The sequence below is a fragment of the Caenorhabditis remanei genome, chromosome IV, assembly GCF_010183535.1.
Source record: "Caenorhabditis remanei strain PX506 chromosome IV, whole genome shotgun sequence".
Taxonomy (NCBI): domain Eukaryota; kingdom Metazoa; phylum Nematoda; class Chromadorea; order Rhabditida; family Rhabditidae; genus Caenorhabditis; species Caenorhabditis remanei.
In genome coordinates this window covers 9,931,043-9,947,831 of record NC_071331.1, presented here as the reverse complement: position 1 = coordinate 9,947,831, position 16,789 = coordinate 9,931,043, and the positions used below count along the sequence as shown (strand labels likewise).

The 16,789-nt window shown below is 35.8% G+C and overlaps 3 protein-coding genes across 3 annotated transcripts; 2 read left to right on the top strand and 1 right to left on the bottom strand.

Moving 5' to 3' along the window:
- Positions 1 to 570: 570 nt before the first annotated feature.
- Positions 571 to 2,556, bottom strand: GCK72_013094 (uncharacterized protein; the record flags this gene model as incomplete). The annotated part of the gene is made up of 4 exons (XM_053729637.1): positions 571 to 681; positions 922 to 1,028; positions 2,059 to 2,144; positions 2,489 to 2,556. The coding sequence occupies 4 exons, from the start codon at positions 2,554 to 2,556 to the stop codon at positions 571 to 573; spliced, it is 372 nt and encodes a 123-aa protein (XP_053584409.1).
- Positions 2,557 to 10,841: 8,285 nt separating this feature from the next.
- GCK72_013093 (uncharacterized protein) lies at positions 10,842 to 13,810 on the top strand (the record flags this gene model as incomplete). Its single annotated transcript, XM_053729636.1, has 7 exons — positions 10,842 to 10,890; positions 10,937 to 11,149; positions 11,202 to 11,356; positions 11,402 to 11,638; positions 11,682 to 11,836; positions 11,881 to 12,292; positions 13,454 to 13,810. The coding sequence occupies 7 exons, from the start codon at positions 10,842 to 10,844 to the stop codon at positions 13,808 to 13,810; spliced, it is 1,578 nt and encodes a 525-aa protein (XP_053584408.1).
- Positions 13,811 to 14,401: 591 nt separating this feature from the next.
- On the top strand, positions 14,402 to 16,375 carry GCK72_013092 (uncharacterized protein; the record flags this gene model as incomplete). The annotated part of the gene is made up of 9 exons (XM_053729635.1): positions 14,402 to 14,903; positions 15,038 to 15,138; positions 15,183 to 15,296; positions 15,346 to 15,597; positions 15,641 to 15,752; positions 15,804 to 15,876; positions 15,923 to 16,030; positions 16,077 to 16,250; positions 16,297 to 16,375. 9 exons carry the CDS (start codon positions 14,402 to 14,404, stop codon positions 16,373 to 16,375), a joined length of 1,515 nt encoding a protein of 504 aa, XP_053584407.1.
- Positions 16,376 to 16,789: the final 414 nt, after the last annotated feature.

Below are 16,789 nucleotides of genomic sequence, written 5' to 3'. Positions count from 1 at the left end.
GGCCATGTGGCCCTTTTTGTGGGCAATTTGCCTTATTCAATGGCCACATGGCCCTTTTAACATTTTCACTGCCCAACCCTCGCCAAAAAATACCTGAGTCCTTCCTGGGCGACACATCATTTATAACAATCACGAAACAGGTGGAATATTTATAACAAAACAAAAATTTCGAAATTTCAGTTTCACTACAATTTCAAGTTATTTCAGCAACATGGCTGTGCATTGACATATTTAAATTTATATGTGATCTAATTTTATTATTTTGTATAAAATGAATATTGGAGAATACTGTCATCAATAAAACTTGTAATGCAAAACAGTGACTTTCAACAAGGTTCTGTTTCACAATCACTTTTACTCCTCAACCACTATAACTACCGAGTTATACGATTATAATGCTAAAAAAAACACAATATTCAATGCTTGGTTTATCATAAACCCCGATTTATAAATACATACGTGGTTTAGCTGAATAATGTTTTTTTTTAAATTAACTGTTTCAAATATAACTCATATCTCTTGAAAACTTTCTTACTGACTAGTGTGCTACTAGGACAACACTTTTATGCCTCATTTTCGAAACCCAGAACCACTTACCCATGCAACTCTCGCCAAACTTGACATTTTTGAGTAACTGGAAACTTTTCGGCTGATGTTTTTCGATGCTGAGCCAATGGGATTCTGAAAATTGGAATTATACGGATTCAGAATAGGATAGAGAAGGATCATAATTGTCTTAAGTAGAAAAATCTAAATACTTTCTGGTTCAGTTATTTCTTAATGAGGAGTTCAATTCATCGATTGATTCATATATTTCTGAAAAGTCAAATAGTCGAAATATCAGATTAATTTATGTTTCAGTGAGTTTTCAATCAAAAATTGATTTCATTAGACACAATGACATCTTCAAGGAGAACATACCTTTGAGAATATAACCGGACGATTTGCGTTTGGTGGATTGCGGTGGGATGGTGTTGGTTGTGGATAGAAACAGACACGATGTGGACCGATATTTTCTAACGATACACCTGAAATGATTATTTGGAATGAAAAAGAAATTGTGAAATGGAGTTTGGACTTCAGGAAATTCTAAAACAGCCGAAAAATTTGGAATATGTTTCAGATGTTTGTGTTAAAATCGTTTTTTCTCCGGAATTGATTGTAATCCACTGTGCTCCGAGAATAAATCTGATTGGAACTTCGGGAGAGCGTCTCATTTCAGAACATCAAGCTCCATTCTATGTAACAGAACACTATGAAAGATATATTTCCATTATCCAGAATATTTTCGGTGTCACAATATTGGTTTAACGATTAAATAATACCACTAAAATTAGTGAATGTTTCGACTGGATATTTATGTAATAGGGAATGAAATCAGACATATGTGATATGATTTTGGCCAGAGATTCAAAAAGTTCAAAATCAGTGGAAGGACTTTTTCGCTTGACCACTGTTTCAGATATACAGTTTTAATCTGATTTCTGACAGTTCCGGTTGATTTATTGTGCGGTGAAAACTCGAGAAAAGCAGCTTGAGATGGTAACCTACATTGATCCGTTTTAACACAACATTTTGAGACTGAAATTTTCAAATTTTCAAGAAAAAAACGTTTCTGTTTCCACAAAATTGTATTCAAGGGAGAGAGAAATAATTTCTGATCGTTCAGGTGGTTGACGCATAATCCCAGAGAGAGTTTGAATTCCATTGAAAGTGGGTTCAATAAATCTTGTAAAGAAAGGGATGAGCCGTCAAATTGCCAAAAATCTCTTGTTACTTTTTGGACTCACTTTCAGGAAATTCTTTTAAAGGTATTTCATTCTTCAATGATTCATCCACACTTAACTGCAATTCTAGAACAAAACGTTAAAAAAAATTATGGCCATCTGATGTGTTTATTATTTTAGAAGACAAAAATTCAGTTCTATCACAACATTTTGAAACCGAACTTCTCACATTTTCAGAAAAATTTTGTGTTTCAAATTGTTTGTAAAAATAATTGATTGCCACCAGTTTTTTGTTAAGAACGGCAATTATTATTTTAAAACTATAACGAACCTCTTCTCAATTTATCCCGGAATTGAATAGCGTCATACGTTTTCACGTTGGATGAGTGTCTTCGGATAGTCGGCGAGATTTGGGGTCTGGAAATTTAATTAAGTAAATTGGGAATTAAAAACTCATACCTAAATTTATTATTTGATTTTTAACCTTCAAGGAGACAATAACTAATTAATGTTGATAAAGTATAGCTGATGTCATCTGTGTGAAACAGTGAACAAAATACGAAAAAAGTTAAAAATCAACCAAAAAGTATAAAAATAACCACTAAAGAAATGTTCACAGATTTCTGTCAGTTTTAAAACAAGAAATCGTGAAAAAGATCGATTCCGTTTCCATTTTTTGATGAGATGAGAACAAGAGATAGCCACCGAAATCGTCTAATTCTCACAGGTATTCCTTATTTTCTTTCTCTTTTTTCTCTCACTTTTTGACTTTTTCCATCTCTTCTCTCAAGAAGTTTAGTTCACCTTTTGTTATCATGTTGCATTTCATTTATTTGATATCAATCCGATTGTGTGGGGGAAGGTGTCTTCTAGGGGATGTTGTTGATGACCGTGTTGATGCTGGTAGATGAAGAAATACTGAAAGAAAACACGGCTCTATTGGCAAATAATGGTCCCAACCGCAAAGAACGGTCCCAAAAAATAAAAGAACGGTCCCAAAGAATTACATGGTCCCTACCGCAAAGAATGGTCCCAACCGCAAAGAATGGTCCCAAAATTTCGGGTGACACAAGTTTCCGAATTGAATGGTCCCTACCGCAAAGAATGGTCCTTCAAAATTGATACGAAAAACTTTTCACCATTCTCTTAGGCTTAGGTTTCTTAGAAATTGGTGAAAAAATTGACAAAACCGATTATTAATCGTATTTGTCAATTTTTTCCCAATTTCTAAGAAACCTAAGCCTAAGAGAATGGTGAAACGTTTTTCGTATCAATTTTGAGGGACCATTCTTTGCGGTAGGGACCATTCAATTCTGAAAGTTGGGTCACCCAAAATTTTGGGACCATCCTTTGCGGTTGGGACCATTCTTTGCGGTTGGGACCATGTAATTCGGAAATTTGGGTCACACAAAATTTTGGGACCATTCTTTGCGGTTGGGACCATTCTTTGCGGTTGGGACCGTTTTTTGCGGTTGGGACCATTCTTTGCCAATAGAGCCGAAAACACGGAGATTTTAGTTCATATAGCGGTGAATGGAGCAAATGATTTCCTGGGCAAAATGTTAAGGCAATTATACAAAACTGTGGAGCAGTTCTCAGAAAAAACAGTAAAAGTCCCCCAACATGACGAGAAACATAACAGTTTGGAAACAGTTTTTTTTTTGTTTTTAGTTGAAATTATTTAACTGTAGAGGGTTTCACGGTCTTTTCGGTCGGCCCATAATTTCAAATATGTAAAACTCATTAAAAAATCTGAAGAGCTCTTTATATAGTTTATAATTTTTTAACGAATTCTTTCTGAATATAGGAGCAAGAATAAATAATCAGGAACAGGAGTGTGGAATCAAATTATATATTTTTGATTGAAGTTCAAAGAGTGATCGGAGATTTGTCAAAAAAACTCCCAATGGAATTATCCACAAAATCACTCATTATTTTATGCCGTTTCGAAACAGTTTTTTAAGCCAAAAAATTCAAAAAAGGCCTATTCCTCCGTTTAAACCAATTTCAAACCATTTTTTGATACTGAAAACTATTATCTTCATTTGGTTTCATATGCAAATACGAAAATATTAAATTCATAATTCTAGTCAATTAGAAACCAGCTAGATGAAACAGAAAATACTGATTGCGAAAACGGACTTTGTCAACAGAAAGTCCAGATAATTGTTCATGAAATTCAAAATTAGGTAGATTACATTTGGGTTGTGCAATTTGGAGAAATTCGCATAAACGGATGTTGGAATTAAAACAAAAGCGACTTTTCTTCGGAAGTTGTAAGAATTAAAGTTGAAGCAGTTTTTTACAACAAAAAAAACTATTCACAGTTTCATCGAAAAGAGAAAAAACATGAATTTAGCAAGAAATGCTCTTTGCACGATTGGAGAAATTTATTTTAATTTAAAGAAGAGCGCTATTCCAACAGTAACTGAAATATTCTTGCATTTTTATGATAATTTTGAAACAGAAATATTAATTGAAAAAAATCGTCAACATCAACCCCCAATCAATTTTTGCATGAAACTATTCCGGAGGAAATATGAACGGGTCTCTCTTTTTGGATATAGACGGAAATGAAGTGGAGAGAGAATGAGATATATTGAAGAGAAGAAAATGGATATTCAGGAGATTTAGAGAAAAAGGAGAGACGATTTTGAGCAAATACAAAGGAAGGGATCGAGCATTCAAGAGGAAGAAAGAGCAATGGAGAGGAGGAGTAGACAATTGTGTCTCTTTTTGGGAGAATGAAAAAATATGAATTGAGGAGGTGGCGGATACTTCAAAGAGGGAAGAACAACAGAACACATGTATGAGAGTGTTGTGTTAATTGGAGTTTGGTGGGGAATAATATTTTATGTGTGTTTCACCAAAATTTCAAATAACCGAGAGCTGATTTCGAGGTGCTTCTGTAGTTATTGGGGCATTTTGCGCTGTAACTCGAGTGAACTGACGAAGTTAAGTATTTGAACAGTGAATCGAGTGATAAAAAATACTTGACAATTATTTTTGGCGTGTTAAAATTAAATTTAAAAAACATTCCACGGGACCGGCAAAATTTTTCTCTCGGCCCGGTCCGTCAAATGACAAGTATGTCCACAAAGAAACAATTGGCAAGATATCAAAATATGACATCTCCTCTCACTTAATAAGTAATCCACAACTTTTTTTTACAGACCGGTTTTATGTATGTTTACTATTTTTAAGAAAGATAAATGTTTTAATTCTTCTTCGAAGAAAATTCTTTAAACCGAAAGGACCACGGGCATACGCATAAATAAAAGTGGTGAACGTCTCTGGAACAGATGAAACGAAAAATGCAGAGAGTTTGTGATAGATTGATACCCAAATTAAGGCTTCCATACGGTCCAATTTTTGACCGACCCGACCGACCCCCGACCGACCGACCGCTGACCTACTCAATTTTTTCTTTCTGCATGCGCCATATTTGACGACAATTTTTGAAAAAAGGAATCGGCTGAAAACTGACATTTTTCCGTCACTGGAACGAGCAAAATGAAAAGAAAAAACGGAATAGTTTGAACAAAAATAGTACTTCCAACAATTTTTAACACCAATTTTCGGTCATGGTGCAATTTTTCCGAGCACAGATTTATTTTTTCGATTTTCAAAAATCACTCGAAATTTATCAAATTTTTCATGAGGAACAATAATCCAACAGTCAATTTCAAAATCTTTACCCAATCGTTGGAACAGTAAAATTAATTAAACTTGACTGTTTTTGTATTTTTTTACTAGTTGCTATGCACCGTTGGAAACTTTACGAGAATCACACATAGATGCTTAGCTTTATCGATTTTTTTTGTCAAAATTGTGGAATTACATGAGCATTGTCTTAATCAACTAGTCCTTTCCCCCCGCAACTATCCATTTTTCGGTTTAGCCCCCTAATGTACCTTATCTGACCCCCGGTCTTTTTTCTTGTACATTAGAAATGGATTGAGGAGTTAAAGAAACAAATACATATCAAATAGACTGAGTATACATAGTACTTGAAGCTGAAGAAAAATTTTACAAATTGTTTCAGAGTCCGCCACACCATATCAAATACAAAAGTTGATAAACACAGCCAGACGGGAAGTAATCTCTGCCTGTCTAGTGGCAACTCTTCCCGGATGCAGGAATATAAATAAAATATCAATCTAAATAATCATTGAAAACGCTTCCTTATTTCTTTTCTTCTTCTTCCCATCTCCAAGTTGCTACCTTTCTCAAGTGGACTTCCCTCTCTCGGACTGTCTATGAGAGATGATGCCGCTTATAAATGTTTGCATAACCAACTGAGGAAATATCGAAAATGAATTGGATTGAGGTGGTGATCAGACTAGATCTGTTGGGAAGCTTACGCTAGAATGGTTGAAAAATTGGTTCACACAGAAGTTGTAAATCTGACATTGAAATTTCATTTACAAATGGATTCAAGCATTCAATAAAAACCTATGGATAATATGTAAACTTGTTGGAATAGAAAATGTTTTTTTTTTCTGAAAAATTAGTTTTTACATAAGTTTTCTGCTTGAACTGATTGAAATAGGAACCTAAATTTGAAATTCTAAGAATGGTGTATAAAAAACGTGTTTCATGTTCATTCTATAATGAAACATTGGATTTTCGAAAACATTGTTACTAGGTACCAAGTTTCATTACTTTTATCATCAAAGAAAAATCTAGTTCAAAAATTTGAACCTCAAGTAATTTTGAAAAGTTATAGGTGATCCCACTTATTAAGGCTTGCATTGCTAGTTGTGGAAATATTGGAAATAAGAGAAGTTGTGAACGAATCTTTGAGAAAAAGTTAATAAAAAGAAAAAGTTAATAATTTGAAACAGAATTTTCGAAACAAAAGCAATTCGGGGTTTCGGCCTATTGGAAGTCCAATAATAACATGAAAAAAAAAGAATTGCTGGAACCGAAAATTTTTTTAGAACAGTTACGAATGTACAGTAACTAGGTTCTAATTAACAATCCCACTTGTTTTAAATTTGGAAAAAAAGAATTTTCCCGTGAATGGTGTGCCGTTAAGAAAAAGAGAGAACTGATACTCGGTCAACTTATTCGAGGCCAAAAAATAAACTGAAGCTGAAAAACGAAGAAATGCCTATTATTGTTTTTTAAATGAATAATTTTCATAATTATGCTATACTGAAACGTTGTTTTTTATCTGAAAACATTGGAAACCTGGTCCTATTAAGAATCAGATGAAATTGCCCCATAAGTGCTATGTAGAAGTATAGAAATTTTGGTACTTGAGAAAAATGCAAATTTGGAGTTGTGCATATTAAAAGAGAATTGAAGAGAATTGAAAGAACTGAACATTGAAAGTATGAAAAAATCTCGGAAATTAAGGTTCTGTAACAGGGATTTTATAATTATTGATTACATTCAGAACGAATCTTTTATTGGAACTGATAGACATCATCGGAGTAAACTTTCGTGAAGTGTTTTGTTTGCAAACCACAGCGTAACCTCTCAAAAAAGGAATTCTCAAAATAGGCTGCGCCCTCTTTCATTTGTCTCGGGTATGTATTCCTTCATGTACAATAAAATCAAAAAGATTTGATAGATGTTCATTTAATGTTGGTAGTGAAACCTTAATTAATAATTTAAAGAAAACAACACCGCAAAATGTTATCCATTCAGAAAACGGAATAAAAACATAAAATGGAATTCTATAAACAAGATCGCTGAAATACTAAAAAAGTTTGACTCAATTTATAATGCAAAATTTACAGTTTCGGTTACATGATTTTACTAACTGGTTTCCAGAAAGTTTAATATGCCGAGAATATTGACTCAAAAGATTTACAGTATCACAAAATCAGAACTGGTCAGTTTCCAGGATAGTACTTGGGTTTTCATACGAACCTTGTGTGTTTCAGTGACTGTTTTTCCATTTAAAAAAGAAGCATTCAACAGTTTCCTAACTTTTCAGCAATTATTTGGATATCCCCACATTTCATATAAGAAGTATTTGAAAACGTCCATTTATTTTTGAAGATGATTAACAGAAACCCACATGTGAGCAAGAAAAAAACAATCATAAAACAGTTAAAAAAAAACGTCTCCATTGAATGCATATCCTCCAAATCGGCAGTGTATATTGGAGTGGAAACCATGTGTTGATAGAGAGAAAAGAGAATAAAAGAGCGACAACAAATATGTCAAGAACCATTAGGCACCCAGTCGGCCGAGACTCTCTTATCCCCTCTCTTGATTGGATTCAATCACTTTTCACCCGCTCTCGCTCAAATACAACTATTAGCATTGGGATAGTTGGAGGAGGACGAGGAGGAGGAGGAGACATGAGTTTTATGGATACTTGGAAATATGAAAAGTATTTCTGATTTAGCATTCTTGTAAGTACAACTAGTCCATCTTCTGACAATAATATATCAGTAATGCTATTTTGTTCTGGAAACTTATTGTTAGGGCATTGGATTTATGATCGAGCATAATGTTGGTGCGCCGTGATTGTTGCCACTGTGAAAACTCGTATTTCTTGAGGCCTACTGCTCAATAAGTACTTTGAATTAACCATTTTCATCCATACACTGACAACTTACGGTTTCATGCATACTTGTCAAAAATCGGGCCGGCCCGGCTCGGCCCGTCGGCCCGGCCCGGCCCGGCCCGGTCGGCCCGGCCCGGCCCGGCCCGGTCGGCCCGGATTCAAAAATGGGTACCCATTTTTACCAATTTTTTTTTGAAATTTTTCGAAAAAAAAACAGTAAAAATGCTTAAATTATCATTACATATTCACATTTTGATTTAATTTTAAATGTTTATTCGAAAACTATACTTTTTTCAAAAAATTTCCAAAAAAAATTCAAAAACTCAAAATGTTTTGAAGAAATGTTTCAAAACGGGCCGGGCCGGGCCGGGCCGGGCCGGGCCGGGCCGAGATTTTTCCTGATTTCGGCCCGGCCCGGCCCGGCCCGGCCCGGCCCGTGACAAGTATGGTTTCATGTGTTTTGTTTCAGCACCTCCCGAAAAATTCGAAGTGCTTACAACACAGCTCTTATGTTCTAAATTGGAAAGTAATGAATAAAAACCAGGAAGAAAGTTGATTTATGTTTAGAAAAAAATCATGAATCATGTTTCAATGGCGTTAGAAATATCGGACTCATTTAAGTGGGTTCGTTAGTGTCGAAGATATTGTTTTGTTTCAGATATTGCTCCATCACACTCACTTTTGTCGACCATTATCAAAATGTGATCCAACCACAATATTTTTAACTTTCTGGCTTATCAAGAATTCTCGTGAAACAAAAGAAAAGGTTGCATAAAATAAATAAAATGACGGAGACATGAATGTATTTCGATTAATGAACATTCAATACAAATGAAAATAAGCTTCCTGGTTTTGTTGGCATTGGAAATCAAATCTCCAGCTTTGAAGATGGATTTGAAATGGTTTCAAACGGGAGATTTATGAAAATTTCACAAAAAAATTGGGAAAAGGGTAGTTTTTACCAGACTTGCAAGATTCCGGGCCGGCCCGCCGGCCCGGCCCGGCTTGGCCCGGCCCGGCCCGGCCCGGTGGGCCCGGATTTGAATTTTTGAACTTTTTTCACTACAATGTTTTGTCCAAAAATTTATTTTCTGAAAATTTTTCATATTTTTCCTGAAGTATATTTTTCAAAAACCTTCGAAACCTACAAAAAATTGTTTTTAAGAAATATTTTTCAAAAAAATCTGGAAATTTTCGAAAAAAAAATTTGAATTTTTTTCAGTACTGAACTTCCGGGCCGACCGGGCCGGCCCGGCTCGGCCCGGCCCGGTGGGCCCGGATAGGCTTTCCATCCGGACGGGCGTTTCTGCGGGCGGCCCTCGCCCGCCCGGGCGTTTCTGCGGGCGGCCCTCGCCCGCCCGTGCCCGCCCTAGCCCGCCCTATGGTAGACTGGCGTGATAAAATTTGTCTCTTTAATTTATTTTTTGCACAGTTTCAATCGTAGTTTGTCAAAAAAAAACCTATAGCACTGTCTTCCTAATAAAAAAAAAGAAAACAAAAAGTTTGCAGCAAAAAAGTTTGAACTCGGGAGCAGGGCTGGGCATTGTTTGAGAGGTCAAATAAATTGTTTGACCAAATAATGTTTGAATATTTTTTCCAAATAATTTATTTGATCAAATAATATTTGAATTTGTTTTTCAAATAGTTTATTTGACCAAACCTTATTTGAAATTTTTTCTCAAATAATCAAATAATTTCAAACAATTTCAAACAACTCGAGAAAATGTTTAATTGCCAACAAAATCAGTAAAAAGAACAAAAAACAGTTGGTCATATTTTAAAACACGTAGAAATCAAGGAAACATGCTATTTTCGTAAAATTTTCCGTCCTGAAAGACTTTCTTGAGTTCGAAGTAATTATTTTTCCCCTAACCTTTCGGCAGTTTGAAGAGAAAAGTTATCATTAATGATACAAAAAAATCGGTTTCAAATTATTTGAAAAATTTCAAATAATTTGGTCAAATAATTTTATTTGATATGACATTGTCAAACATTGTTTGGTCAAACAATTTATTTGAAAAAAAAGTTCAAATAATTATTTGAAACAATTTATTTGACTTTTACCCCAAATTTCAAATAATTCAAATAATCAAACAAATAATTTGCCCAGCCCTGCTCGGGAGGAGCAGATTCAAAAACAAGATTGTTAACCACTAGGCCAAGCCTTCGCTTGAAAAGAGAGAAGCTCGGTAAACGCGTTCAACTTTCTGCAGCAATTTAGAGGTTCTGGCGACTTTCTGGAGAAATTTGGCATGGTCCTCTGACTTTCTACAGCTAGTTGAACTACGGTAGGCGTACGACCTGATTGTCGGTCTCTATACTCGCAACTTTCTGCAGCAACTTGAAACCTCTCCTCTCTTTCGGGGATATCGTGTGGGTGCCCCCGACTTTCTGTAGCAACTTGGACTGTGCCCCCGACTGTCTGTAGCAACTTTAAAGCGAAGCGTGTCCGCGTTGCGTGCTTCTGAGTTTTTTTTCATGAGATTTTTCTAATTTTTTTTTCCGTTTTAAACCGATTTCGTTATTTTTTTGTTGGTTTTCTGACTTTAACTTAAACGGATCTTGTTTTCAGCACAAGGAAAGTCATGGAACAGAAACTCCGAAGAGTCGACAGAATTTCATCAAAACGATTGCGTTAGTTGGTGGAAGTTATATTAATTTGTAACCAACAAATTTACAGAAGCTGAATGGAGTCATTTATTCGTTGACCAAGAAGAAAAACGAATGAAAATAGACGTGGGTAGAGTAGACAAAATTCCTGCACCTTCAGAGCAAAATTCTAACAATTATGATAGCAATGTGGATGAAAAGAATTCGGTCGACATAGAAATGTGGGAAGCATCTAACGGAGACGATAGTGTTGAGTCAGAGAATAATGATTGTGAATTCACAGGTATACAATTCTAATTCTATTTAACTAATGCATCAGAAATTTGTAATTGCAGATGAAAACAGTGAAGCGCCGGTTATTAATGAATGGGATCGAGAAGATGCTCTTAATTTCATTGGATCAGTTTTCTTATACAATAAAGTCAGTAAAACAATAGGAAAAGACATTTTTCAAATCTCCAATATTTTAAAGAATCAACCCGAAATTCAGGTAATTCACTTTTTTTCCTAATCTCAGCTAAAATATTGATTCCAGATTCAAGATGTATGGAAAGTTGTTGATCATTGGAGTGATCAAGGAACTCGAATTTATGCTTTTTGTGGTACCTTTAGCACAGTTCTTCTGGACAGTAAGAAATGTGGAAATGTAGGATGTTCTCGATATTCGTTATCTCAAGCAAATGTAGCAAGTTCCAAAATGATCGTAACATTTTCCATCAGAAAACAAGTGGAAGATCTTCTTAGCAATGGATCATTCGATGATACACTTCTGGTGAGTAATTTTCCACTTATCAAAGAGTGTAAAGTTTTTTCAGAATCGTGGATTAAAGAGCTCATCATTGTCCTCTAGACTCTGCGATACACCACAATATAAAGAGCGAATATCGGAATGTGAAACCAAATACCCTGATTACATTACATTACTTTTAACAATGAATACCGATGGATTCAGAAAACGTGGAAACTCTAGGTTTGACTGAAATAACCTTGTGTTTAATACAATTTTTGTTGCAGAGGAGAAGTATGGCCAGTTTTTTTGGCTCCCAGCGATGTTTCTATGAAAAAGAATTCCTTTGAAGAGTATCGTCCGGAAATCGTGATGATGTCAGCAATCATGCTAACGACTAACAAGCCTAATGATTCGGATTTTTCGAGTATTTTTGAACGTCTCAAAAACGAAATCGACGATACAACTAAAAACCCTATTCATGTTTTAATCAGAAATGTGAATTACAAAGTACGACTTGAAATCTATCAATGTGTATTAGATATGGACGCTAGCAAAAAGATTTACGGGTATCCTTGTTGGCAGTCATATGAGGGCTGCTCAAGATGCTCTGTTCGCGGTTCTCGAGAACGAACGAAAAAGGGAAGTATGATTTGTTGGTTCACACAAAGGGAGACAGTGATCGTATTTATCCTGAAAGTGAGTTGTTGGAAGAGTAATTGTGCTGTAACTTTGTTCTCAGATGTGAAGAAAACAAGTCTCCCTCCTCCCTGGAAACATGGTTATGACGGCTTACATCTAATTTATGAAGGAAGTAGTCGGGACATGTTGAATTGAATTGAATTGATTTATTGAGATGAAGGGCCAAAAGCCACTAACACAATCACAGTAGAGAACAAACGAAAGCGGTAAGGAAATTAGATTAGTAGGTAGACATGTTAAGAGTGAGATAATTAGAGAAGTCAAGAAGTTTAACATTATTTCTGAAACAACGGGAGGAAGTTTTAACCGGGAAAACATTAACAGGAAGGGAATTCCAACAGGATAATAAACGATTAGGTAAGTATTGAGCACCGAATTTAGAGTTGTTAGACAGGAGAGATCTAATATGGAAAGGGTGGCGTCTTAAAGACTTAAGGTTTGGAAACAAGGTAAAAATCAGATTTGGGGAGTAAAATTCCTTAGAAACAATTATTTTATATAAGTAAACTAGATCGTTTAATAATCGTCTGTATTCCAAAGATTCCAATTCATAGGTTTCCAAAGTTTTGAAATAGGATATATATTCAAAGTTAAACTTCTTCGAGCAGCGATATATAAACGATTTTTGTACTGACTCCTTGTTAAAGGAGTTATTGGGAAAAGGCGGAAAATTGATGCATGATATCAATCAAAGCGAGAGGAAACGGTGGGAAGTCCGTATAGATAATCGTCTGTTTTATAATCTACAATGTTGTGTTTTTAGAATGTTCTAAACAGCTCCAGTGTTCCCAAAGGCCGCTCATCGACAAGTCTAATCGATCCTATTATTCTCAACAGTAGAACAGGAAGAGAAGTGCAAGAGGTTGACTATCAGTTGATAATATCAGAAATAAAGTTATGTATTCCAGATGTACAACCAAGCTCTTCCAACATTGTTGATTTGCTGTGAAAGAGCAGACACCTGGCAAGCCGCCGTATTATTTCACTGGCTTCTCACCAGAATGGCGACAAGTCCGTTTTTAAACATCTCAGACTGTAACTTCTTAGAAAGCTTGTCTCAAGTGATACGGAATTTGTTGGGAATCGCGTACCCTTTACTATACACAATGAATTCACGTAAGTTCGTCATGTTTTACAGCCCTGAAAAACTTGTTCTAGATTATCCTGGATCACATGGTTCCAAATATAAGATTCGAAGGCAGCCCATTGATATCAAGCGCTGCTCCATTTGAACGTCTCAACCAATCACTTGGGCGAAACACAGATGTTTATACAACGCGATCTCTTATCGACATGACAACAAAGTTCATGGCGTCGCATCGGGCTAACTATTATTGTGAGAAAGCTGTCGCAAAAACAGGATCGCCTGTCCTTTATCCCTATACAATGAGAGCGATATCTGAAATGTTTCGTCAAGGAAATGCAGCGTGTAAAAAGTTGGATGAAAACGAATTACATGAAAAAGAAAAGGATGCTTTGAGGAATCATGTTTCGCAGATTTCTCATTTTGTGTAAGAAACAAAACCAAGGTTATTTTGTTATATGAAACAAATAATTTTCAGGAATTCCGTTCAAGTCAAGAGCAAAACGTATTCTACCAGGACGCATTGTGAGGAGAAAATTGCAAAGGATTGTTACGTGTACTCAATGGGAAATAATGAAACACTAGAATTCGGGAGCGTTGAAAGAATTTTCGTGCAACATGACGGAAAAAACTTATCTTCTTATACAAAAATTCGAAACCGAGAATCCATTTTCGAAATTGTTTGGATGGGCGGAGAACCACCCACGTTTTCATTGTGTGATGAGAGAATTCGATACTTTCAATACATTTTTCCGGAAGATTGTTGGAACAACTTACAAGATTGCAAGCACTTCTTCTCTCGAAGGATACATTTCCCTGTTGGAAACTAACGGAAATTCTTACTTCACTAGATTTTAATGTTAATAATTGTTGAAATAATAATTTTTGATTACCCAATAACACGTGAGACGAATGACGTTACATTTGTAGAATTATTTGAATTTTCGTGAAATTGGTTCAAGCCACTTGTCTATGAGAAACTTTTTTGTCTAATTGTTAATTGATCGTAAATCGTTCAGAACATGTCTGGAAGAGGTGCATCGCAGCGAGGAAGACCAAGAAATGTCAAAAACTTGAGGGGGAGTGAAGAAGAAAGGAACAAGATTCTCAATATCGAAGAAACTCCTCGAAGAATCATTAGAAACACTCGATTTGGAGAAAGAGGAACAAAACGGCCAATTCAAACCTTCAAACAAGAAGATACATTTGTTAATCCACGCATTTCTACTATTCAAAAGAAAACAAAAATGCCTCATCCTCGCAATTATTTGAAAAAAGAAAATGTTAGTTATCAAGATGTAGACATGAGTAGCAACTCCGCTTACCAACCATATGGCATCGATAACACTTTTGAAACAGTCGGTGAAAAGAATTATGCAATCATGAATTCTGTCAATTTTGCACAACAAACACCACTTGGAAACTTTAACAACTACAGCCAATTGGAACCAGAATATCAATACGAGATGCAAGAGACAGGAGCATTGGATGAGGAAGAAATGGATTTTAATTTCGATCATACAAGTCCTTCCGTTCAGAAAACCAGCCAGATCTCGCCAAAAAAGTTTAGCATTTCAAAACATCTTGAAACCAGTAAAACAGGATTTACTGATATGGGTAAGCTTTTGTTCCAAATAAATGCTCAGTTTTTGTTCCAGAAATGCTGGAGAAAGCTGTTCAAGAACAAAGTGTGTTAAACATCGGAAAGGCAGCACGACAAGGCATTTCAAAAGGAACTATCAGTGAAGTTCAACTTGAAGTGAGCTTGAATTCATAATCAATTGATATATAAGTGTTTTACAGGAATTCTGTAGAAATACTCGTCGTCCAAACATCCCATTATTCGGATTTTTTCAAGAATCAGAAAATAGTACTTCAGATGAACAAGCTTCGTTGAGAATGGGTCAGATGATGATTGTAAGGATTGAAGAAACCTCAACTTTCTTTTCAACAATAAAACTTTTAGATGAAAATGTCAACTACAGATGTTCGTAAAATTGAAAGCGTACAAGCGTCACTAAATTCGCTTTCAGCGAATTTCGCTAAACACACAAAAGTTGGATATATCAAGCAACAAAAGATGTCTCGCGAATACGAAACCCCAGGTGTAGAAGGATTCAAAGGAATCAACCTATCCCGTCTGTATAATACATCAACACTTATTGGAAATGATGCTCTGACTCAATTAACAAACTTTTATCAGAAAGTTTTCAAAATGGTAACAAAATAATTAAATAATCTAAACCTATTGATGGTTTCAGTTTTTCCACCCATCATACACCATCTGGACATACAACTTCCGTCCAGCTACCGTCAGACTGACAGATAAACATTTCCGTGAATTCCCTCTACAAATTTCAGACACATTAACAGGTGAGGTGTTTGAAAACTGTCTGTGCTACTTTTTAAATTCATGAACTTTAGAGTTCGGTCTCGATATTGCTGGCTTGCATCTTCCTCAAGAACTTCTCGATGGAGATATCAGTGCGAACCATCCGTAAGGATGAAATTATATTTTTTTAAAGAATTATCACTATTTCTAGATTTTTGCAAAGTCTCCTCATTGAAGACCCTGTCACGGAAATCAAAAGAAGAAGAAGAGAACGTGAAAAAGCTATTTTCACTGCTGTTTGTGCTATCGGAAGAACCCTGTAGGTTCTATCAAAATTTTATATTCACTTCAAAAAATTTTTTCAGAAAAAATCTTCGTGCATATCATTTCGACATCGAGAAAAGCTGCCTCATAAACTGTCCAAACGGGAAAAATTGCAAAGATCACTTAATGTGGGAGCAGCTAAAGACAGTTCGCCTTCAAAATAGAAACAACGGAGTGAGCACAAACGAAGCCGATCCTCGAGAAATCCTTTCCAAGTGAGGAATAGTTTGTTATATTCAAAGCAAACAAAAATGTTTCCAGATTCGCTTCAATGAAAAATCCGTCTAGCACTGCTCCAGTTGCCAGTTCAAGCTCATCTACAGTTGCCCACAAACATTAATAATTGAAGTCACTCTCATGACTCGTAAATTTCGTTTTTCAATTGTTTCTCTCTTTAATTTAATAAAATTGAATTTCATTTCGTTGTTTCGTAATATTGGGAGGGTTCAATGAAGGGTTGGCATCACTTTCTGCAGCATGTCTGCCGACTTTCTGCAGCATCTCTGGCAACTTTCTGTTGATGGTTTACATACTGTCGCCAGAGATGCTGCAGAAAGTTGAACGAGTATACCGAGAGGGAAAGGGGGGCGAAGAAAGGAGGGTGTCACGCAAAGAAAAGAGAGGCGGTAGGGCCGCCTTAGGGCGGGTCGCCGCCCGCCCTAGGGCGGGTCGGGCGGGCATTTCGCCGCCTGGATGGAAAGCCTAGGCCCGGATTTGAATTTTTGAACTTTTTTCACTACAATTTTTTGTCCAA